General features: G+C 27.7%; 2 protein-coding genes across 3 annotated transcripts; one reads left to right on the plus strand and one right to left on the minus strand.

Annotated features, from left to right (window-relative positions):
* Positions 1 to 251: 251 nt before the first annotated feature.
* On the minus strand, positions 252 to 1,383 carry Rpb12 (DNA-directed RNA polymerases I, II, and III subunit Rpb12). The gene is made up of 3 exons (XM_074253784.1): positions 1,185 to 1,383; positions 675 to 767; positions 252 to 381 (listed from the first exon to the last, which is right to left on the minus strand). Exons 1-3 carry the CDS (start codon positions 1,252 to 1,254, stop codon positions 359 to 361), a joined length of 186 nt encoding a protein of 61 aa, XP_074109885.1. The 5' UTR covers positions 1,255 to 1,383; the 3' UTR covers positions 252 to 358.
* A 243-nt stretch (positions 1,384 to 1,626) lies between these two features.
* Positions 1,627 to 25,142, plus strand: LOC141534432 (uncharacterized). 2 transcript variants are annotated; one of them, XM_074253779.1, is made up of 3 exons: positions 1,646 to 2,301; positions 2,392 to 3,440; positions 23,523 to 25,142. In XM_074253779.1, the coding sequence occupies exons 1-3, from the start codon at positions 2,232 to 2,234 to the stop codon at positions 23,775 to 23,777; spliced, it is 1,374 nt and encodes a 457-aa protein (XP_074109880.1). In that variant the 5' UTR covers positions 1,646 to 2,231; the 3' UTR covers positions 23,778 to 25,142. The 2 variants fall into 2 exon arrangements, with proteins under 2 accessions (XP_074109879.1, XP_074109880.1); XM_074253778.1 differs by having other exon boundaries at positions 1,627 to 3,440.
* The last annotated feature ends 317 nt before the right edge of the window (positions 25,143 to 25,459 follow it).

Here is a 25,459-nt window from a genome sequence, read left to right on the forward strand (position 1 = left end):
TATTATTTTTAAAATTCAATGTATCTACCTTCTTTTCCTCTGATTCCTCTTTTAAATTTAAATTATTGGTTTTTGCCAAATTATATCAGACGTGGGACCGTAATCGAAATTTTATATTATGTACTAACTTGAAATATTGATTGATAAATTTATAATTTTATTGTAGCTGCTGGTTTCGATTTTATCTCTTATTTTAAAACTATCACAAAAATAATTGTAATTTATTTATTGTAAATAAACAAATTGCTTAATTATTTTTAGCTTATTATTTATTGAAATATCTTATAACATATTTACTATAATAACTTATAATTTTAGCCGTGGAAATATTATACAAGGATCTTGCAGGCTCCAAAACTCAGCGGGCGTCAAATACAACAACTAAATTATTATGTTAAGGAAAGATTTTCATTTTTAACAACAGCGACACTGAAATTGATAGATGATACTAAAGTTAGCCGACGTTTTTTATTTTTTTTTAATTTATTAAATAAGAACTAAAAAATTGCTCTTATAGTTTTTCAAGATTTTTACAAATGAAAATTTTTTTTAATTGATTTGTAATAATTTTTTCAATGAAAAAAAAAATTCTAAAAATTTTTAGATGTCGACTAACTTAATTTTCATAATTAAATTACCCCATCAGGATAATTTTTATATTATTAAAAGGATACGACGCTTGGTACGTTTTTTGTACATGATCCTGTAACCGCATTCTCTGCACCTGATTGAATCTTTCTGACGGATTTCATTATCATGATGACATTCTGAAAATAAAACCAATAATTAAAAATTAATTATAATACTAAAGTAAGCCGACGTTTCTAATTTTTTTTTGTTTATTGAATTGCAACAAAAAAAAATTTTTTTTTAAATTGTACAAGTTTTTCAAGGTTTTTACAAATGAAATTTTTTTAAATGTCGGCTAACTTAATTTTCATAAATTAATTTAATAACAAAAAAAAATTTTCTCAACTATCAAATTAAATAAAAAAACAATTTAGCAAAACATGTAGGCTATGTATGAAAATTAAATTAGCCGACATCAAAAACTGTTAAGAATTTTTTTATTAAAAAAAAATTTTTTTTAAGTTATAATTTTTTATTGATTGAAAAAAATTAACAATTGTTTAATGTTTGTTAATTTTAATATCATAGGTTATGTTTACAAAACCGAAACTTACCTCCGCAAACATAAACCATAATTTGCTTAGTAGGAGTAATTGTGGAATCAGTTTTGCTTGACGCTTCCATTTTAAATTCCAATTATTAATTTCCCAACAATTAAAACTCCAACAAAAAATTAAAAAAAAAAAAACAAAATTCAAACAATTCTCAGTGTTACACACGTTGAGTAAACGTTTGTCTATAAAAAATAAAATACAAAAACTACAAATTCTACTTTATCAACTCTCTTAATCCACCCAGCAGCGCTACCTACAACACAAAGATCACCATGATTATTTTGGGTGCGCTCAAAAACTGCGCAGTAAAAAAGTATCTGCGCAATTAGCTTGTCGTGTCGCCTTAGCAACTGCGGCTGGCGGTTCTCTCCTTGTTCTCCCATTGGCTCTCTCAATTCTTAGCATCCCCCACTGCATGTAAACACTATCAAACTCACCGGTCTCTCTCTTTCTCTCTGTCTCTCCCACCTAACCTCAAACTCACAACAAAGGAGAGGGAGCGAAGCGTGGTTGCGACGCGGGTCGTATTTTTCCAAGTTTTCTGTTCTTTGCATTCGGTATTCACCCTTCGCGCGTGTTAGTTGTTTTTAGTTATTAGTTTGTGTTTAGTGACGTTTATCATGTCGCATCTTGTGTTACCTCTCATAAAAAATTAGTGTTTTTTAATATTCATATAATTTTATAAAATTCAATTTTTTTTTCGCAATTTTGTGCATTAAAAATTCATAATGGCTGTCATTTATTTAAATAATTTATGATATTAAATTTAAGTTGTGTGAAGTTGGTGTTATGTCAAAAAGTGTCAAACGAAGGTCGGATTTACGGTAACAATAGCAAGGGTGCCATGTTGTTTTTTTTATCAACATCTGGGGGTACGGGGTCCTGAAATTTTTTCTATTTACTACAAGAAAGTAAAATAAATAAGCAGAAAAAAATAAAACAAGATTTCACCGAAGAAGAAATATCTAAATAATTGGGACAGTGTAATATAATATTTTTTTTTGTTTTGTAAATAAAAAAAAAAAAAAAAAATATTTGTTGACAAAAATGAATGGAAATACTGTCGAGGATATCGAGATGGCTGAAATGGATGTTAAAATAAGTGATACACCGCACGGTACAATTGATTATTCAAGTTATTTTAATAACAATAAAAATAATTATTTAAATGTCACTCCTAATAATATTATTAATAATAATTGGTCAGGTATGCATGGCTCGTTTGACAGCGCAGACAGCGGGTATCTTTCATGTACGTCATCCACAGCGAGGAAGTCTATCAGCAGGTCGAGGGAAGTTAAGAAGTACTGGCTGAGAAGCGAGCACCGAAAATCATTTAAATTCAACAGCCTGATGAACGGCTCGGAGGATTCTGGCTTCGAGGAGCCGAGTATCGACAGAAATAGAAGCATTTCTATGGACAGGAATCAATTTCGCGCGGATTTAAAAAGCCATAGACTGAGAAACCGCAATAAAATTCAATTGGGAGCAGTTACTCCAGCAACAGCGGTGTCCAAGACTCCGATTACACCACTGTCGCCATGCACTGCGACGACCTCGAGCTACATGGCTTGTGAGCCTGTCCAGGAAGACGTCGAGAAGATCCGAGCTGTGCCCCAAAGCACGCCGTACATTTGCAGCGAAAGTAAACTAATAGAACCATTCATCCCCAGAACCCCGGTGAAGCTGACTTTCTCGCCGAAGACCAGCAAGCCCCCGGCGATAACGTCGGTGGAGAATAAAAAATTCAGCAAGCTCAAAATCAGCAATCTCAACAAAATTACCAAGCCGGTGGAACCCAGGAGGCTGAACTTCAGCAAGCGCGGCGCTTGCACTAATTGTAAAGTCGGTGGAAGGCCTGATTACACCGGAAGAGAAACTGTCGACATTTTGAGCCTCTTGGGGGACAAAAGCAACCACTGGCGCGCTATCGGGAAAATTCTTTCGTATTTAAGCCCCCAGGATTTGTGCGCGATAACCATGGTGTCTCAGGTATGGCGGAAAATTTGTTTGAGCGATCCTGCTGCTAACTTGAGACGGCAGAACCAAGTTTACGTTAGGCAGAACACTAAGGAAAATTTGGTGCTTATTAAAAGTAAAAGTGACATTACGTGTAGTCCTAAATTTACGAGCAGGTTAGTCAAGAGGAATTATCTTACGGATGTACAGAATGTTCAAGTTACTCCCGGGCGCAGAGTTCCACCACAGAGTCCACCTGTATCACCTAGCAAAGTTAAATTTCATTCTTTTCTCAAGGTATTTATTTTTTTATTAAAATTATTTATTTTTATTTAAATTATAATTATTATCAAACTGAAAAAAAAATTTTTTTTAACAAGTAAATTTTGATAAAATATTTTCTTAATTTAATTGTTAAAAAAAAATTCTAATAATTATAAGTTGTTAATATTATAATAGCAAATTATTAATTAAACTTAAAATTAATGAAGAAATATTATTTTAAAAAATTAGTATGAATTTTTCATCTCTTTTAACTTAAAGATATTATGATAGGAAGCTGAAATGATAATTTAAAAAATAATCTCGCAAGAGCTAATCAATGTTGATTAAGTTCAAAGAACTAACGTGCTGCTGACTAAGTGTGATACATAATATATGAAAATAATAATAAAATAATTCTCAATGTATTACCTTACCCTTAGCCATAGATCATATTCACTCCTCCGCTGCGTTTCGTTCCCGTCTTCGTTCATCGTCTGATATACAAAGTAGAATGAGATTATTATTATCGTCATCAGCTCGTATGTCCTTAGGCTATAATCTCATCGGTTTGTAGTAAGGACCTTATAATAATAATAATAATAATAATAATATTACAGAGAAAGATTAGGTAGGAGCGTTGATTTAATTATAATTGCTTTAAAAAGTTTACGTTTCACTTTATTGCAAATAAATTTTTCATTTATTTCTACGCATTAATAATATAATAACACCAATGTATAATACATGAGCAAATTGGCTGAGCTGAGTATGTAATTATACCAGAGTATAATGGGAGACACAGATAATTGCGTCATTATAGATTATACATTAATAGAGTTTGCGTTTAAAAAAAACCCGCAGTTTTTGACATTGATCCGCCGATCTATAAATCATGTCAATGCTTTTTTGCTTCGGTTGTGTTATAGAAAAATAGATTGTGGATTTTATTTTAATTCTAGGCGTTTTAATCAGCTGATAAAATTCGGGAAGTAAATTCATCCGGTTGCAAAACTTTGAGTTTTAGTTTTGTTTTTAAAAATCTATTAATTTTATAATTTTAACTGTTTGAGGAGATTCAGATATTAGTGTGTATTTGTTTTTTATTTTTTTTTAATTATTTTTATCTAGTACAAGTAAAAACCGACCACCTACAATGTGATTTTTATCTAAACATGCAGAACACAAACTTGTAGGTCGACTGTTTAGTTTAATGCGACACCATTAGTAAGATTGAATAAGACTGATTAACTGGAATATTCGATACTTTTTCTTTTATTGAACATCGGAAAGAAGGGTTCGTTAATGGTTTTGCCAAAAACTAATTTTTAAATATTTTTTTTTACAATAAATATTTTGTTAAAATTTTTTTTTATACAAAATTTTTGATTATTGCTAAAATAATTTTTTTATTAAAAGTAATTTTTTATTGAGAAGTGAAAAATTAACATTTTCAAATTTTTTTTTTGATAAAAAATGTCGCGAAAGAAAAAAATAAATTTTGATAGCTTTTTTGCTTTCAAAAGTTAGAAAAAATTTTGGTTCTCATGTTTTTGTATAAAATTTCTATTTTTTCTTTTTTTGGTTTTTTTTATGCATTTTTCGAATAAAAAAATATCAATAAAATCAAATAGAAATTTCGTAAAAAAAATGAAACTGTATTTTTTTTAAAAAAAATTTTTAATCACGACTAAAGTAATTTTTATTGAAAAAATTCTTACAAAAAATTCTCAATTACCGCTGGAGTAATTTTCCATTGAAAATTATTTTACATCAGCTAATATTAAAAAAAAAAAAAAAAAAAAAAAAAAAAAGTGTAATGGCTAATGACAAACTAACACATGAAGAACACCCCTCGAACTCTGTAGAATAAAATCCAGTGACAAACCGTCAAATGATAAGTAACTATATAATACAATAATAAATTAAAAAAACAAGAAATCAAGGGTCCAAATAGGAAACGGAAAGACTAAAAGACAAATAATAAGGCAGGTGAATTCCGTTGGCTACGATTATTTCCTTTTCTTACGACGATATCTTCTTCAGCAGCAAGCTAATGTCGCTTTACCTTAGACCCTCTTCCGGTGTAGACCATCATGACCAGACTTATTTAACCAACAAACAAAATAACCATAACATAAGCCACGATGATATGGAAAGAGTATAAAAGAAAATGGTCTGGCAAGGGGACAAGAAGCCAACGGAATGTTTATTCGCAAGGAGATCGAGCAGGTGCAGCTTTTAACTGTCGTTTTCTTCCCGCAGTAATTCTCTTCGAAATTAAAATCAAGCATTGTATGCTTATACTCGTCATTATTTTATTTACCAATCAAATTATCCAATCATATCTAATTGGTTTATTTTAATTATTCGAGATGAGAAGTAATGTAATTTTGAAAAGTGTGCTGCACTGGGAAAAATATATTTTAAGGAAAATATTTACCCGAGTCCTGGATGACTGATGACTATTTCCTTTCTAACTATCATCGATCTACTGAGCGACCACCTGGCCATCAGGTGTCGTCGTTACTTTGTGTCTTCCGAACCGTAACCTTTTATGATCATGATCATGATAATTATATCACCAACTGTCTAGTTTAATTTTTTTGTTCACCGGCTGAGTTACGTTCCGTTGAAAATTTTTCCGGTTAATTGATTTTGTAAATCACGAGTAACGTGTTATAATTTTAAACTAAACAAACCGGTCAAATATTTTTTGACTGTTTAGATTTCGTTAAAAATCAGCCTGTTGCAAAAGTACTCATATGTTTTAATTTTTTGAGTTATGCGCCCGTTAGTCCCAAAGTTGTGGTTGGTTCAAAAAATTTTTTTCATTTTTATGAAAATAAAAATTTTGCAAGATTTTTTCAAATAAATCTAAAACTATAATTAATTACTAAATTCTATCAATTGTATCGTAAAGTTCATATAATTATCTTCAATTTACGTATTATTCTTTTTTCCTCATAAAATTTTTTATATTTTTTTCACTGTTTTTAAAATTACCGAAAATATTAAAAATAATAACTTTTATCGCATTATCTTAAAATAACTTCTGCACAATTTATTGTATTGCGATTTCGTGAATTGGATGTATTAGCTACAATTTTCACTCTTGAATGTATAATTTATATTGTTTGCATATTTTAAGATGCGAAAATTGAGAAATCTACCTTTTCATGTCGGGTGTATCCAAACGGTGATTTTTTGTTTTTAATTAATCAATTCGACTCGCGTTGTTATTAAATTACTCAAGTACAAATTAAGCTGGTGATGGGAGTAAGAAGCTGTATCAGGCACTGTCCTACATATATATCTCTATGCATTTGCGAGTCTCCCGCAGAGAAGTAAGTTCTGAATCGAATCGCGAGGGTCTACAAACACGTGTGGTCTTTGACGCTAAATAGCGCTGAACTGATATGACGGAATTTATATTTTTAATTTAATCATCATATGTAGAGAGTCACGTCTTTATCTATAAACATTTTCATCCTTATAATAGTTAATAAATTTATAATACATTATGTGTAGTCACAAGTCATAAGCCATAATTTATGATATATTATTTTTATTTGAACTTATAATGTTTGACTAGAGCTAGAAAATTGCTTCATTTAAATATGAATCATTCGAGCATATTTATTTATTTATTTATTCAAAGTAGTCTCAGTAGTTTACATTAAAAAAAAAAAAAAAAAAAAAAAAAAAAAAGTGAGATATCTTATAATGCATCGGGACTTATAATCGGAAGCAATTAGCCATTAAATTTTATTTTTTATTAAGCAATTTCAACTATCAGTTTATAAAAAAAATTCTATTGATTAAATTTTTATTTTTAATACCAAATTATTTCCGAGAATTATTTAATACTTGTATTTATTTTATAAAATTTTAATTTTTAATTTTTATTTCAAGTTTATATTTAAATTTTAGTAAATAATTAAATTTTATTTTTAAATATTAAATAATTCTATTGATTAAATTTTACAAATAATTTTCCTTTTCACTAATTATTAATTTTTAATATTTGAATTATTTTGAGAAAAATTTTAAAATAAATAGCAATTGAGAATTTTTTTATTTAAAAATATTCTCGGTAATAATTAAGATAAAAAAAACTTTATCTGAGTCATTGAGTGGCTTATATAAATTATAAAATTGTAGATAAATTGTAATGAATGTATTCATACATAAAAAATCAGTTTATTGCACTTTCACCGGCTAAATTTGTCAACAAAAACTCCACTATTTTATTTTTCGTTAAGAATATAAATTGAGGATTAAAAAAAAAATGTCATTTCATTTTGTTTTGGGTTAAAAAGTATTTATTTTAATTATAATACAAAAGCATAATTTTTAAAGGCAGCTGTAGGAATAAATTACTGAAAAAAAATCTTAAAAATTCAGTTATTTAAAAGTAAACTAATTAAATAAATTTTTTTACCAAGAAATATTATTCAGTAAAAAATTTTTACAATTATAATTTTGTATCGTAGACAAATTTTAAACGCGAGAGTCGGTAGTAAAAAAAGTAAACTATAAAACAACAATAGAACAGTTTAGTCTAGTCCGAAGGATTTTGAAAGTGTAGAAATGTTGGAGGCCATATGTCCTGTTTTAAGCGGAGGGTGAATAGGCTCATCCTACAAAAGAAAGACCGAGCTGGCCAGAGTGTAGTGGGTACAAGGGGAACCAGGGAAAAAAGATATGGCGACAGGAATTCATGCAGCTGCCCTTATATTATTTTATATACCATATTCTACGTATAGTAATGCCATTCACAGTGGATATATCGGTATGGGCTTTGTTGGGCTTGCTTTTCAAAAGGCTCCAGGTTCCCACTACCAGATAGTACACCGTAATCCTATATCTCCTGTATAATGTATAATATATGTGTATGTACATGCTACGGATAACACAACCGTATAAGTGTGAGCATGTAAGGACCAGAACAAGGACGAGAAAATGTATGATCGCAGTAGAAGTTTGATAATGTCAAATGTGAAATAAAAATCAGGTTCATACTTTTTAAAAAATTTTATGTTGATGTAAAAATATTATACCAGCGTCTAGAAAGGATAAGATGAAAAATATAAAATTTAATTAATCAGTTTTTATGTTAATCATTACTTGAGTTCATTTTTTTTGAAATTTTAATGAAAAATGGTTAATTTTACTGTTGAATATTTTTAAAAAATTTTTATGAGTTACAAAATAATCATTGAATATTTACAGAATATTTACTATTGAAAGTGACAGTATCATAAAATTCAAAAATTACATTTAAAAAATATATTTTTTTAAATTGCAATAAAAAAATTGTTTGATTAAAATTTCATTTAATTAGCTTTGATTTATTATTTTTTCAAATTTTTATTCTCAAGCTGTAAAGGTTTTTTTTTTTATTAAAATTTATAATTTGCTTTTTTATAAAAATAGAAAAAAATTATTTATTATGTTTTGATTGTTAAATCTTATTTTTACCAAAAATGACCATTTTTTTTGTTAATATTTTCCATAATAACAAAAATTTATTGAAGCAAAAGAATAAATTTTTTTTAAAACAAAAAAATTTATTTTACTCCAAAATAAAAATTTTCTAAAGCAAAAAATTCAATCTTATTAAAAAGAAAAATTATTTCTTGGCTCGTGAATTTTTTTTTCTTCTTTTTACTACAAATTATTTTTTAACTAGGTCGAAATATTACCCGCGGATACTTAAAAAAGTAAAAAAAAAAAAAAATCAAATTGATAACAGCTTGCCGTTTTATTTACATATATTGTATCATACAATTTTTGTTCTAGTTTTTTTCATCAGAATCTTAAATAAAACCGAACATAGATAGTCATTGTCTAATCGGGAAAAGATTCCGTGTGATGGAATTTATCGTTTGGCTGAATGTCATGGCTCTGATAAAAAATTTTAATCTATATATCATCAACATAATGTACGTACATAAAATGATAATAATAATAATAAAAAGAGTCGAGCCCTTTTACTTATAGCTGGATTGGATTATCCATGGGTGTTTGTTCATCTTGCGTTTGTGTGCATAAGGCAGCTCCAGGTGCACATTTACATTTACTGGGCTCTTTGTACATAACTACAAACTTTTATGTGTTATGTGTATTATTTAGAATATCCACGATAAATTATATTTGATTGTAATTTATATTTACTGTTAGTAATCGATTAACATTTTACTCAAACAAATGAAAATGTAAATTCCAAAAATAAGAAAATAAAAAATATAATAGGAAATAGTATGAAGAAACCACACCTGACAAAAGTTTTAAATGAATGTACTATTGAGTCAACAATTATTTTTTTTCGATACAAGGTTTCATTGAATGGTTTCATTGAATAGACTTTTGGTCACTATAAATGTTAACTATAAAATAAAATGTCGAAATTTATGTTTACTTTTAATGTATATTAACACGGATAATTTCTGTTTCATAGAATTCGAGGCTATTTCTAATCATTAAATTGAGAAATTAAAGTGAAATTTTTTTTTCTCAAAAAAAAAAAAAAAAAAAAAAAAATAGTGATTCAATTTATCATTTTGAAAAAATTATCTAGGACTCATAAATAATTTTAACTACTTTATATCAAATTTAGAAAAAAAATTCGGATTAAATATCACAATTGGTAATCTTTAATCTCAGTGAAAATTTTTTTAATTTTAAGTAAGATTTACTGCTGTTACATTTAATTTCGGGTCCAAAACTGGAAAATTGTGGAGTTGACCGTCATTGTTAACTTCCCGTTAAGGAAATTTTGACTTCTAAGAAAAGGAAGTTGTTTGCATTCCGATCTTTGGGTAGTAAATATTTGAAAGCTAATTTAAAATTTTTTTATTCAAGACTGATTGTACTTTTTGGAAACTTGTTTTTATTTATTTGTTCATTTTTTTTTTTTAACTTACAATTCAGAAGATCTTTGCTCTTTTATTAAGAAGGGTTTATACTTTTTTTCTCTCTTGCCCTCTATTGGACAAACGGAAGTATCTCTGTCATAATTGTACAACAAACGGAATTTTAAAAAAGCTATCGAAATCTTTATTTTTTTCTTCCATGACATTTATTATCATAAATGCGCCGTAAAAACAAGCAGATTTAAAAAAAAAATTTTGAAACTGTTAATTTTTCACCAAGATATAGCCAAAAATAGGATTGACCCCACTTGTAAATAATTACTAAAAATTTTTATAAATTTTTCTTCTAAATTCAAAATGAAAGTTTTAAAAATAATGATATTTGAACTATTTAATTTTTCTATCAATATTCTATCAAAATCGCATCTCTGTCATATATCCTTCCAAAAAGTCAGAATCTTCTTCGAGATCTCTGTTGCCATGTGCGGTGGTTCCATTGAACCCCATATGAGCTACTAAAAAAAAAAAACCCGCCAAATAAATTAACCAAAGGACCCAAAATGTCATCCGATAAATAAAATTCTACAAATAAAAATAAAAAATAGCCAACCGACAATGAACAAGTCAGTGTCTTTGTCCTAATCCAGAATATGTAATTCTGGTGGTTAGTTTACGAGTTGCTCTAACATTAGAGAAACCGCGTGCTCACACGTCCGCTTTTTTCACCCCCTCACCCGGTCCCCTCTCGGCTGTCTTCCTCTCACATGACTACTCGGATCGGACGCTGAAGAGAACGGTCTCTCACTGTTGCTATGCAGCGCCCAGCTCGACGAAACTCGCGGATCTCCCTTTTATTTCCCGCGCTAGCTTCTACACTGGCTGCTGGCATCATTATTATTTGCTGCCCGAAAAAGCGCGCGAGAGCGAACAACAACATGAGCCACTTAAACATTCACCGTGTGTATGTATTACTCTAACCACGTGGTACCACACATTTGAACGAAAATAATCAAGGGAGAGACTGAGAAGCTATGAAGAGAAAATAAGGAAAGAAACTGGGCCTCTGTAGCTTCGTATGTGTAAGAATCGAACAACTTGTTCCACTGTTCTCCATACGGCATATAAGTATATGTTTATATATGTAGATGTATAATGTATATGTGCATCTATACATCCACACCCGCAGCAAGCTTCTCATACGTACCAGTCTAGACCAGGATGACGCAATGTTGTTTACTTTAAACAAGTTTGCATGGCAACAGGTCCGCTGTCCTCCACGTTGCTCAGGATTTTTGGCGCTCTGCCAGTTGACAACCAGCAGAGGATCAACAGTTGCCACCCCAGATCCTTCACCCAAGAACGAGAAGACGAAGGTGTTCGCTAAAATTCTCCTGAGGAATTTTTAGATATTTTTTTTGTCAAGATTAGCAAAAAAATATTGAATTTTAAGTTTTGGAGAAAATATTGAAATTTGAAAAAGAAATTTTTTATAGGGAATTTTATTTTGAATGAAAAAGGTCCTGGATAATTTTGGGGTAGCTTTTGTCCTTTAGCTAAAATTTTGATTTGGAGTTTGATGAAATTTTGTGGGAATTTTGAAGTAAATATCAGAGATAAAAAAAAAGAAGAAATTTTAATAAAATATTTAAGATAAGGAAAAAAGTAAAAGTTGATTCAATTTTATTATGTCAAGGAAAAATTTTTTTTATATTTCTTATTTTTTAACTGAAATTTTAGAGTAAAAAAATTTAAGTTTAGAGTTAAATAAAATGACATTAAAATTAACAGATCTATTTTTAAAATTGTTTTAAATAAATAAATTTTCTTGTATTAAATTTTTAAAACTATAAATGAATATTTTTAATTTTTTTTTTTTTTTTTTTCAAAATTTAATCTAAAACTCCAAAAATAAAATTTGCATGTAAATTTTTTGCAACAAACTTTTCTGTCAAAAAAAAAATAATCATAACAAATATATTAATAATACTCGAGAAACGACAGTATATTAAAAAATTATTAACACAAAACTCCCGCGACCCTTCGATTATATTCATCTCCCGCCAACAAATATGTAAAATAATCTTCCTCTCTGCGTACACAAGTTTTTTTATCATCTCCGCTTCTCTAATTCTAGCTTCTAGCATCCACGATATATACATATATACAAGCATAGCCTATTATATCTGCTTCTGCTTTGCTTATTCGTCCTAGTGATGTTTCCAAGCGCGCCTTTATTTTTTTTTTTTTTTTTTTTTTTTTTTCTTTATGCGTGCCACGTGGCTTGGCTTATTCATTCACTTTCGCCATAGCAACAGGTCAGCTATGGAATTTATTGATCAGATGACGCGGAGATGCTGAGCTCACGCCTACTCATGTAAATACTAACTAATAAAACTCAATATAGACGTACAGAGATATTAATTTGAATCAATTCAATTGAAGGGTAATTGAATGAAGTTCATTGATTTTGTTTTGCTTTATTTTATTTGTCGTTTCGGGAATTTCGTGATAATAAAATTGAGCACAAGTTGACCTAGTCACTATTATATTTATATTATATATAACATGCGCAGTAGGCGTGAAATGGCTTAGCGCCTACGAGCAAATCCTACGATTAGTATTAACTTTTAGCTCATCAACGCGGAAGAAGAAGTAGAAGAAGAACGACCACCGGCTAATGCTATTGACCTACCGGACGTCCTTGATAACGGCGTGGATACACTCTGCTGCACTAACGGTCTAATAATTACACGTGTAAACAATCATTTTTTGTTTACCATTAACCTCATTTCATTTAATGTAGGTTGTTTTCAAAAATTCGCTTAATTTTTAAGATTTTTTTTTAGTAAATATTTTCTGTGATTAATTTTTTTCCAGTTTTCGTTCATTTTTTGTGTTATATTGCAGAAAAATTATCTCAATTTAAAAAACTTTTTTAACTAAATATATTCCGTCTAATTTTTAAAATTTTTATCAAAATTTTCTAGTAAAATTATTCTTGACAAAAAATATTAACAGTGTACAAGAAAATATTTTAAGACGAAAAAAAATTATTTTGGAGAATTTAATTTAGATATTTTTTTTTTTGGTTTAATAATTTTTTTATTTAATTCCAGACAATTAAATTATTTTTTTGGTTTAAGATTTTTTTTATTTTTCAATGCAGTTAATTTTTTATTGAATCATGTAGATTTTTTAATTTTAATTTTTTTCTGTTTTTCCATGAATTATTTTTTACAAAATGGATGAAAACTGCGAATAAACTAACTAGGATTGTATTTACTAAGAAAAATTAAGAAAATTTTATTAAAATAACAGCAGAAATAAATTAAAACTAAAGAAAAAATTAATCCAGAAAGACATTTAGTCAATAAAGATCGCAACAATTTTTTTTATACTAAATTGATCCAAAAAATCATTCTTTTTCACAATTACAACTATTCGCCGATTAAATCGAAATTCGCCAGCTAATTATTCAAATCCAACCGCGGCTTTTATCTTCACTTTCAATAAGATTATTTATTCTAATCACTATCACTAATTCCCCAGCAATAGCGCTCATATACCATACATCCAAGCAACAATGAACTGATAGGATGTAAATGGGTAGATAACAATTATTATCAGAGATAACAACTCCTCGGTTCTGTAATTCCCGAAGAATTTCATTCATAACTTTACAGCAAAGCAAAGGTTTGTTGTTAAACTGTTTTACCCGGTGCTTTTCTGAATGGGGAACAAACCGGAGTCCAAGGTCGAGTTGTTGTTATTAACCGAGTAAGCGGGAAATCCACGGGAGTAACCACTTTTATTCAGGTTTCAAGTTGTAGTTACGGTTATAGTTATAGTTGCAATTATAGTAACCAAGACCAGTTTGAATCCAGTTTCAGATAAACTGCAATACATTCATATCATTACTACGAGTTGAATATTATTATTATCAGATACGTAATATATAATGTATAATGCACTATGTATGGAGTAAATTTAGTTTTTACCTAACTTTAGACTTCTCGTCTACGGTCTACACTACTTTCCGGTCGCCCTTGAGGAGATCGTGATGAATATTTATGCCCCGTCCTGGACTACTATACACAAGGTCTCAATTTATATTAGCAATGAGCTGAAATTCATTCACGTAATTTTGTTTGTCGGTTTTAAAATTTAGATTTTTTTCATCATCATCATCATCAATACCACAATTTTCTAAAAAATTTATGAATTTCTTTAAATTTTTGCATCCATTGACAGCAATGTTAATATTGTATATAATTTATATATATATATATATATATATATATATATATATATATATATAAATATCATGTGTTATATGAGCTAGGATGTATTGTATATGTTTGTGCGGCAGCTATGAAAGGGTATCCAATTTGAATATTAATAACCTAGAGAAAGAGATATTGGGTACGCGGAATTTCGCGGTAGTTCCACATGCTAACGGCGAGATCGGTATCATTTTTGCGCCTGCTCTTTGATGGTTCCAAGAGTAATAGTCTGTTTTTGATGGCTCGGCTATTATATTATGTATTTATTGTTAATGATTTATTGATGTGCTCGCTTAATTTATTTATAATTGAGTCAAGAGAAAATTGACTTGGGCTGAATTTTTAACATTAATTTTGCGTACTTTTTTTGCCAATTGAATTATAATTAAGGTACCCACAGGTAATAAGCCCGAGTAAAAAGATATTTGTAAGTCGAAAGAAGAATATCCATTAAGTTTCATGTTAAGGATATTTTTTAAATAAAATTTTAACAGTTTTTTTTTTTTTTTTTTTTTTTTTCTTTCAATTAAAATTATTTTAATAGTTATAATTTTTTTTTTGTTAATTGTTTTTATTTTCATAAATCAATCCTCTGGGAAGAAAATTTCTCGTCAGAAGATCTATTTGTCTTAAGAAGCTAGATATTTAAGTGTAAATATGAATGAAAATATAAATTCAGGAAGTTTTCGTCAGTTCTATTTCAAAATATCCGGTAGTATTAAGTAATGAAAAGTGTTAATGGGAAAAAATTGCTGGGTCAAAATGAAGAAGAGAATTAGTGATGTTTTTAGTGAATGAATGAAAGACAGTAAAAATAGTTTTGATAGATATTTTCGCCGGTAACTTTTTAAAACAGAGTAAAAATTGAGTCATTGGAGGGTTAACAGATGGCTGAGGATTATGCCTACCCTCACTGGCTATTTTTAGACGGTTTCTGGATTTTTTCAGACCGGTGTTTTGATTCAGGGTACAGTGGTTATTTTTTGGCGATGAGATATGCTTATTCAAATTTTTTTTTTTTTTTTTTTTTTTTTTTGGAGCCTTGTAAAAATTAAGAAAATTTTCTACAAGTTTGAAATAAATTTAGATTTTTAACCTTCTAAAATTTTACAGTTTAGAAATTTTTCAACAGTAATTCCAAAAATTGTTATTTTATAAAAATAAAAATTTTCAAATTCAATTAAAATTTTTTTACTTAAAAATTAGATAACTAAAAATTTTTTTTTTTCTTAAAAATGGATTGATTTTTAAAATTTTAATTTCACTGGTGCAATTTTGAAATCCAAAATTTGGAACATTTAATAAAAATACTTAAATAATAGTCTCCATCCATCAAGCTATTAAGAAACTAAATGACACATATCTTGAATTTATACATACATATGTCGTATAAAAAAACGGCTCTATAAGTATAATTCGCTGTTGCTACCCGGTTCGCTGCATCGTATTGAATACTAAATATCTCAACCTCAACTCTTATGTATATATATATATATTTAATTTTTAATTCCAACCAGTGCGACATTGAATAACTATGTGTATACTCAAAATTCTAACGAAAAGACCGCGAGTATTAACCAAAATGAACAAAGAAACAATGTTTATTAAATCATTGCCGAGCCAATACAATGTAATGTATCATTTAATAACTACCGTAACTCGACACCTGAATTTATATGTATGTCCTTGATGCAAATTTATTTTATATACACACACATTCACTTTTATGATTCTTGAAGTCGATCTAATATTCTAAATTTATAGATTTTAACTATTTTTAAAAATAATAATAATAATAATAATTAATTTGTTTATCTTTAAAAAAAAATACTTGAAAAATTTTATAAGTAGAAAAAATAAATAAATTTAAATAAATAAATAAATTAATAAAATAAATTTCTTTTTATGAAATTTATTTTTTAAAAAAGAATTATTATTGTTAGCAAATTTAATTGTTTTTAAAATAATTGCGTAGAAATAATAAACGCAAATTTCTCGCGTCAAGCTTCCAGGAAAAGATAACTAAACTTCCGGTCTTTGAGCACCAGAAATAATCTTATAAAAAATAATACCAGTACTTTTATTATTATTGTTACACTAATCATATTTTCGCCCATAAACGAAATAACTTGCAAATTTGCGTGACATAATTCAAGTGTAAAATCTTAATACTGTTAACCAAAACAAAATGATTCAATAAAAGTGTGCGATAAACCGAAAGTGGGCGAATTAATAGCAATATTTCAAGGCCAAACAAACCCACTCTAATGTACAGAGTACAAGCACGAACATAAGCAGCAATAATCATAAATATAATGATAATAATAACGTAATAGTACGATTTATATATATATGAGCAAGTGTGAGAATGGCCGAATTACCGTGGCCTTTAGCGCGTCCTTGTCTTGTTTATCCCGTCGAATGAAATAAAAATAAAAATTTGATCAATGCAGGTGACCAAATCCTTAGTTTGTAATTAAAAATTAAAATTTTTCAATTTTAAAGGCGGGAAAATCAAAATTTCAAATTTTATTGAGCGCGAAAAGTTGTTTTTGGACTTTAAATTTAAATTACGACTTAAATATTGGAGATACAAAAAAATGATAAGAGATCTTTTTTTTAAAAAATTAAATTCTCTACTAATAAGGTCTCATCATTTTTTCGTATCTCTTGTACATTCTTATTAAAAGAATAATTCATTACAAGATTAAAAATTTGTAGAAAATTATGTTTCTTCCTAAAACTCAAAATTCTTGATTGAATATTGGATACAAAAAAATTGATGAGAATCTTTCTTGTAGAGGATTAAATAATCTACAAAAAATGTTTTGTATCATTTTTTTGTATCTTCAATATTTAACCCAGAATTTTAAGTTTCATACAAAAATTACAAAGTAAAAAATTTTGTGTCAAAAAATGTTGTGTTAAATATTTAACACTTTTATATATAAATTCAATATTTATTAAATGCATGTGGTTATTACACTGATGTCAAGTAAAATAGTGAAGAGAGGCAAAGTTTCATTTAACCGGAGAAAGTAAAAAAAAATTATTAAATAAATAAATAACTAAAACTAAACAGTGAGGAGTATTCATGCGTGTATTTTTTATCAGCAGCGCCGCGGTGTGTTGATCATTACACTATTAAGTGTATGTTATTGCTGTGTCCTCGTCGGTTGCTAGGCGGTCCTCTCTCAGCTCGTTTTCGGCTTGGTTAATGTATAACTCGCGGCAAAACAGAGAATTGCGAGAAGAGATGAGAACGAGGAAAGCAGCGACGTGCGACGTAGAACTGATATGACCCATCGTGGGTCTGACGAGGACGTCGAGGCAAGATGATGAGAGGAAGAGGAAGGGGTTGAGGATGTTGGATGCTGGATGCTGGATGCTGGATGTTGGGCCGGTGGTGGGTCCAGACGAATTCGAATTGGCTGCCAGCTATATATGTGTGTATATATAATATGTATGTACGAAAAGAACTGAATACGAAACTCGGGTCTACACTACCTAGTATATTATGTTATGTTATATTATATTACTGTATAGACGTCCACGGCCCGATTAACGGGCTCTAATTGCATAGCAACAGTGAGCCCGAGATAATGATATATCTGACGCACGTCTACCACTGACTCTGGCCCACTTGAAAATCCCATTGGATATTTCGCGATCGGAGACCGGGGATGCTGCTACTCACAACTCAAACTGACTGCATAGAAAGGACTTGTCTTCGGGGCTTCATTTTTTCAGACAATTCATCTTTTACTTTTTGTTTCAACCTGTAATTTCATTGTTGTTCGTTTTTTTTTTTTTTTTTTTTTTTTTTTGTGGGTAAAAATTGGAGTTGAAAAAATTTTTCATAATTTTCTAAGTAAAATTTAATTTATTTTTTTTTATAATTTAAAATTTTTCATTTTTTGGAGATTTTATTTCAAGCTATAATTTAATTGCTTTCTATTTTTTTTTTTAGTTTTTATTAAAAATTCCACAAAAATTTGGAGTTTAAAAAAAAGTGATGAATTTTTAATAATTTTTTTTTAAGTAGAATTTCATTTTCTTTTGTCAAATTAAATTTAACATGACTCGGATTTTTTTTCATTTGAATTTATTATAGAAAATTTACATTATACAACAGTTTTTTCTTTAAACAATACGTGAGTTAAATGAAAAACTAATCGATAAAAAAGTACGCACTCACAAAAAGGTTTGTTTAATTATTATTTTGTTGATTTTAAATTAATTTGTATCCACTGGTGCTTTTAAAAGTATGTTTAGGTTTTCTTTCGATTGTTTTATTTAATTTTAAAAGTTAGAAGTCGGCTGCCTGAAAATGTAAGAAAAAAAATATTTAGTCATGCTTAAATATTTGTTAATAAAAGAATTTAAATTAGTAATACTAGTTTAAATGTTAACATTTTAAACATTAAGAAGATTATATCAGTATTGTAATTTTAAATCAGATCTCATCTTCCTGCAATAAATAATTTTTATTAATTTTATTTAACCTCAAGATTACCCAGTATTTGTAAATATTCATTAAATAGCAAGCCCTAAAAAAATATTTATACACCTAAGGCACCTACTATCTTATCACTCCCTATTTTAAAGATTACATGCTACAAAGTTGAACTTCTATTCTAACAAATAAGTATGAATTATTATTCTGTTTGATTTCTAATTCTCTATCTTCTTTATTTTATTCAATGGTAATCATTGTTGAGGAAATTATAACAATTCTCATATGTTAAGTAAAAATTGTCAGTGACGATTTTATTTTTTATTTCCAGTCAAAACCTTGATTTTTATTTTTTTTCAATTATTATTATTATTATTTAATAATAATAATAATTACTAAAAATAATAAATAATTTATTAATCTTTAAAAGAAAAGTTAAAAAAATATTTTAAACATTTTTTCAATTTTTTAAGAAGAATTATTATAAAATTTATTTCTAAATGTAAAATTGAACAATTGAATTGATGTACATTTAGAAATAAATTTTATAATAATAATTCTTCTTAAAAAATTGAAGAAATGTTTAAAATATTTTTTGATCTTTTTTTTTTTTAAGATTAATAAATTATTTATTATTTTTAGTAATTATTATTATTAAATAATAATAAATTTTTTTCTATTTTATCCCATGATTTTTAATTAAAATTTTAGCTATCGTAATAAATAATATCACTTATAAAAATAATAAAACTACTCTATCCCTTAAATTAGAGACTAATTATTATTTATGATCGATAAAATCTATAAAACATTACAACAAATTTAATTGAAAAAATAAGATATTTATTTACAACCCAAAGTTTAAAAGTTACTAACTAATAAAATCAATCAATCACTAAATGAACGCAAGTAATTAATAATTAAATATTAAAAAAAAAAAAAAACAAATTTAATCGACTACCGCTTTGCGCCAAAAGACACCATATTAATATAATAGCATGTGCGTTAAAACCACAACATAACATAACACTCTTATTCATCTTCTCGCGGCTTAATCCCCCTCAGCCCGTATTATCTGCACCAACAACGTACACATATACCGTCTGGTCATAAAACTAATACATGCAAAATAATACGTGGTGTTATTCGCACACAGGCATTAAACTTCCACATCAAGTCTCGTATTTTATCCTTTGTCTAACCTCACGCAGACAATTACTTCCTTTGATGGATTTTTATGCGCAATTTATGATTATTGTCCCTAGAAAAAATTTATTTACGGTGCCGCAGTTGTCGGAAAATCCTAAAAATAAATAAAACAAGACCCTCATTACGGAAAAACTGACAAGCTAGAGTAGTTTTTTTATCTTTCCTTAAAAAATTAAGGATCAATATCAGGTAAAATTTTTTAGGGAAGGCGGGTAAAATCTTTGGGGTGTATCATCACGCGTGAGAAGTTATACCTGCACTTCAAGATGTTAAAGATAGAGATACCGAAGAGAAAATTGAAGTTAAGCCGACTACGAAGTTTTAAACTGTTAATAGTCGTAGTTAAAAATAGAAAAGGCTTTGAATTTGGATGGAATTCAATGTTGGGCTACACAGTGATAAATTTTGAAGCGGCCTCAATTTGGAGAGAAGTTGAACTTTGAAGAAGTTTTATTTTCTCTCGGTCTTTTATTTAGTTTTTTTTTTTAAGCGGTTAGCAACAAGAAGTAGTAGTTAGACAACAAAGTTTCATTTAATTTTTATATAAGTTTATTTGTGTTTAGATAAAATGAATGTTTGAAGGCTATATAATAAAATGAAATTTAAATTATTAGAATGTGAAGCGGACGTGAAGTGGATAAGATGAGGGTCATATGTACACAATTCTCCAGATGACGAAGCTGTTGCTATGAAGCATGGGAAAGAAGCGGTATATATTGAAATTCTTGGAATGAAGCGGAAAAATGTTTTTTAGTTATAACTTTGTTTTTATTTCAGATTTTTTTTTTTTTTGATAAAAAAATGAAGATTAAGCTACAGATATTTGAAAATTTTCAATTTTTTTTTTTTTTTTTGATAATTATATATATATATTTTTTTTTATTCAAGAAAATTATTTATAATATTTTATTTTGACTTAAAATATTTATCAAGACATGAAAATCAAAAAAAAAATTTTTTTTATGATTTTAAAAATTCGATTAAAAAAAAAAATAATTGATATTCTAAATAAAAAATATTTTTCGCGATATATTAAATTAATTTGATAAATAAAATGTCAATTTTTTTTATTTTTATTCTAAAAAAATCCAGCTACAAATTAAAGAATCACAAAAAAAATTTTATCCTCAAAAATTTCTTTTGTATTTTTTAATTTATAAAATTTTTAGTAAAAAAAAAAATAATTATTGTTTGTAATAGAAAAAAACATTTAAAAATAGTACTAATAATTCATGTAATTACTATTATTATTGATAATAGAGGTTTGAAATTATAATAATAATAATGACATTTACTTTATAGTAATTGCTAGTTTAATATTATATTTAATTTAAGTGATAAATATCAAACAAATTGGTTTAATTGAATGATTAAGTTCTAAATTGTTTTTAAAATATCTGATAATTTTTTTTTATCAATTAGACGTATCAAAAAAATAATTTTGAAAATAGTGCAATCAATTAAAAATTTTAAATTAAATAAAATCCAAAATTTATATAATTTAAAAATATTTTCAGAGTTTTGATACATTTTTTTTTTTTTATGAAAAGTTGTTGCTTCTGTAAAAATTTTCTAGAACAAAGAAAATACATTTAACTATTAGATTTTACGAGACTCTTCTTTAGTAGTCGACGTATTTGTACTATTTACCTGCCGTTTTTAGTTTCTTGAGCAATCAATTCAAATTAAGAGGCAACCGGAGTACAGTAACTCGATATATCTCTACAAATTGAATTTAATCAGTATTGAGTTACGTTTTTAAAATTCGGCCCAAAATTGTCACAGTCCAGTTGGTCCTTTTAACTCACCGTTTATCTTACGCAGTCTATTTTGCCGCCTGACTGATTCTCATCCGAAAAATTACCTAGAAATAGATGATTTATAAATAATAATAATAATAATTTTATATGTATAAATATGTTGACGGATTGGTATCTAATGTGACGTTTCGAATATTTTATTCGGTGACCATTTCTCCGAATGTTACAGTATAGTATAACTAAACGCGTGTGGGTATTTATATTATATTAAGGGAATGATGATTAAGTCGGTTAGTTACTTCATTTACTGTACTGTCGTTTGTTGATTGTACTTGTACATTGTACTCGTGAAAGAATTTACAAGTAGAAGACACTGAGAATTCTTAATTAAACTTTCGCCGACTTTACATGACGTGATCTTCGTCAACTACTTACATTAAGTTGGGTGTAACAAGTCTTGTTAATGCGTATTAGATTTTAATTTTTAACACATTATAAAATTAATTATTATTATTTTTATTTTTAAAAGTTAATTCTTAATAAAAATTATCATTATTAATTTTTATGTTATACTAATAATAATAATAATAATAATCGCTTAAAATTTTTAAAGAAATATTTAAAAAATTTTTAAAAACATTTAATCAATTTTTTTTTAACATTTTTTTATTTTGTAACTTAGATTTTTTCCAAATTATTATTATCATTATTTTTTCACTATTATATATGTCAAAATGATAATAATAATAGTTATGATAAATAAATAAATCCTTAAAACAATGTTAAAAAACATTTTTTTTTTAAGCACTTGAATAATTTTTTAAAAATATTTCTTCCTAATTTTTTTTTTACTTTATAAACTAAAATTTCCTTAAAGATTTAAAATAACATCTAATAATTTTTTAAAATATTTTTTCGTCGATTTTTCAATTTGTTTTTATTTAAACTATATAAAAAAATAAAACTACCAAATAGATATGACTTATAACTTAATATAACTTAAAAAAAAAAAAAATAAATAAATAAATAAAACAAAATAAAATATAAATATCATTGAATTGAAACAGTGATGATTTAAAAATGATCATCAAAGATCGTAAATATATCTCGTGTGACCAATGTAAATATTATGTACTTTCATGTCTCATAAAGAATTTCTCCTTAATCTTTAACTCTTGCTCTGACTACATATACAATATCCCCATCATACACATACATAAATACGTACCTGCAAACATTCAAATATAAATATAACGTTAATTATTGTAAGACATAAAAATAAAAATCTCAATACATACCCAAATAATAAAACAGCACTTAAGAGTCTTCAAACAAAAATAATATTATTAACAATGAAAATTTATGAATAATTATCGAAGAAGTTCCGCGAGAGGGTTCATAAAACCTCTGTTACGACGCTGTAAAATTTCTTCCTTACCTCTATATTTATGAATCTATAATAAATAAATAAATAAATATTATACATATTTGATATTTAAACTTGTACTTATAGTTTTATTATTTTGTTGCAGGCTTCCCGAGCTTTGGCATCAACGGAGCGTCTCTGTCGCTGCCCCAAATGTTCCTTTGCGAGTCACGTCGACGCAGCGAGGAATGTCGGCGTATGTACGCGAGAAGGATGCAGGGCTGAATTTTGCCTAGATTGCGTCTCGACGCCTCACTCAGGACCCTGCAAAACCCCGCTGTTGGCGACACCAACCAAGAGGAAAAAACCTCCGCTGATCGTCGGCTCCAAGCAAAGCAAGCGGAATCTCAGGCGTCTCTAGTTTTATTTAGCTTAAGTTGTCGATCCGATAAATGAATATCAGCAGCGAGTGTTACCATTTTAAAAAACAGCTTTTTGCGTTAAAGGTTTAAGTTAAAGTTTTTTTTTTTTTTTTTTTTTTTTTTTTTTTTTTTTTTTTTTGGAGTAACGGATGCTGCTCTGTACAACGTGCATCTGAATTTAGATTCCAGTCTCTACTCTTCGGTCTGGCCAGACGAGTTTTTGCTCGCCCCTTGGTAATTTCGGCAACCAGCAATTACCCCACCAGCAGATTGCCAATAATTGAGTTTATTCATTCTACTGGCTCGCTGCTGATATTCAACTTGTATATTGCGGCCATTTTTTATTATTATTATTGTTATTATTAAATTTTCCTTCGGTAACTAGTCTTTTGAGTTTAATACTTGTGTATTTTATTTATGAAGGAAAATTTATTAAGATTATTTATTTGTTAAGATACTTGTAAACATTTGTCGAATTTGTGACCTCACTTTTTTTAAATCCTGTGCCATTTTTTCGCCATATTATTTATTTCTTTTATGTTTCTGTTTCTGTGAGGAAAAGTTTTGCGAAAATTTATGTCTAGGGCTCTGTAAATTCTTAAAAAAAATTTTTTTTTTATTTAAATTATTAATTTATAAGCTAAGAAAGCGAATATATATTTAAATTTGTTAGTTTTTACTTATTAAATATGATTTTTTATGATAAGTCAAAAATTTTTAGTCTCGATAAAATGGCCGATGCGCCATTTTAAAGTTTTAAGACGCGCTTGCAAATAATCCAGTTTAAAAAATTAGCGGGAAAATTTTGAAATTCAAAATTTAATTTTTTTACAATTATGAAAAAATTTTATTTTATGGAATGAGACAAATTTAAATTGAAAGTTTTAATTACTAAAAAAAAAAAAAAAAAGAATTGAATGATTTTTATAATATTAAATAAAAATTTTTAATTTTTATAATTAATTTTCGCAAAACTTTTCTCTCGAAAATTGACCACCGAAGACTGTTTTTAAAACAAAGTAAGCATGGCAAAATATTTATCGTCCTTTGGATAACTTTAAAATTGGATCCACGATGTAGATAAAAATAATGGGAATAAAAGGGACCAAAATAATCGATTTACATTCTCTTAAGACGTGAATGCGTTGTTTCTTATTCTCCAGAAGGTTTTACGTCCTGATCAGTGTACTTTTTATTTTATTTATTTCGTTCGCATTATATCGGGCTCGAGCGTTGCTCTTACCCTACACGGCCTGGAGTTTTAAGCCGAAACAATGGCCAAGAGCAAAAAAAAAGTCACCTTAAGTTAAAAGTAAGGGACCGCTGGAAAAAATAATGCCTCGGTATTTCTCGGGGAATTTTTATATGGGGCTCAGTCTTCACCTCGAAAAATAATTATTTATTTATTGTTTAATATTTTTCTACGTACACTGAAATCAAACCTAGAGCTTATGTAATCAAAATATAAATATAATAAGTATTTTTCACTTTTTGTTTAACTATAATTAAAGATGGAGTTTTAATTGACAAAATTGGTTTTAAATTTGTGTAGGGCTGATAGTGATAAATATAATGATTTATTTTAAATTACCAAATCATTCCGAATTTCTTTGTGTTGGATAAAAAGGTGCTCAAACTGTGCGTCGGGTACTACTCAATTCTCTTAAAGGAAAATATTTAA

Source organism: Cotesia typhae, unplaced genomic scaffold (genome assembly GCF_013202065.1).
Source record: "Cotesia typhae breed Kobodo isofemale line unplaced genomic scaffold, CoteBio_Ctyphae scaffold_13, whole genome shotgun sequence".
NCBI lineage: Eukaryota > Metazoa > Arthropoda > Insecta > Hymenoptera > Braconidae > Cotesia > Cotesia typhae.

Bases quoted from the DNA above. Each gene is read 5' to 3' on its own strand.
- Rpb12 (XM_074253784.1), bottom strand. From the start codon at position 1,254: ATGGAAGCGTCAAGCAAAACTGATTCCACAATTACTCCTACTAAGCAA. The intron at 768-1,184 runs GTAAGTTTCGGT...TTTTATTTTCAG, and splicing joins TATGGTTTATGTTTGCGGAG to AATGTCATCATGATAATGAA. The intron at 382-674 runs GTATCCTTTTAA...ATAATAATTTAG, and splicing joins CAAAAAACGTACCAAGCGTC to TTGTTGTATTTGACGCCCGC.
- LOC141534432 (XM_074253778.1), top strand. From the start codon at position 2,232: ATGAATGGAAATACTGTCGAGGATATCGAGATGGCTGAAATGGATGTT. The intron at 3,441-23,522 runs GTATTTATTTTT...ATTTTGTTGCAG, and splicing joins AATTTCATTCTTTTCTCAAG to GCTTCCCGAGCTTTGGCATC.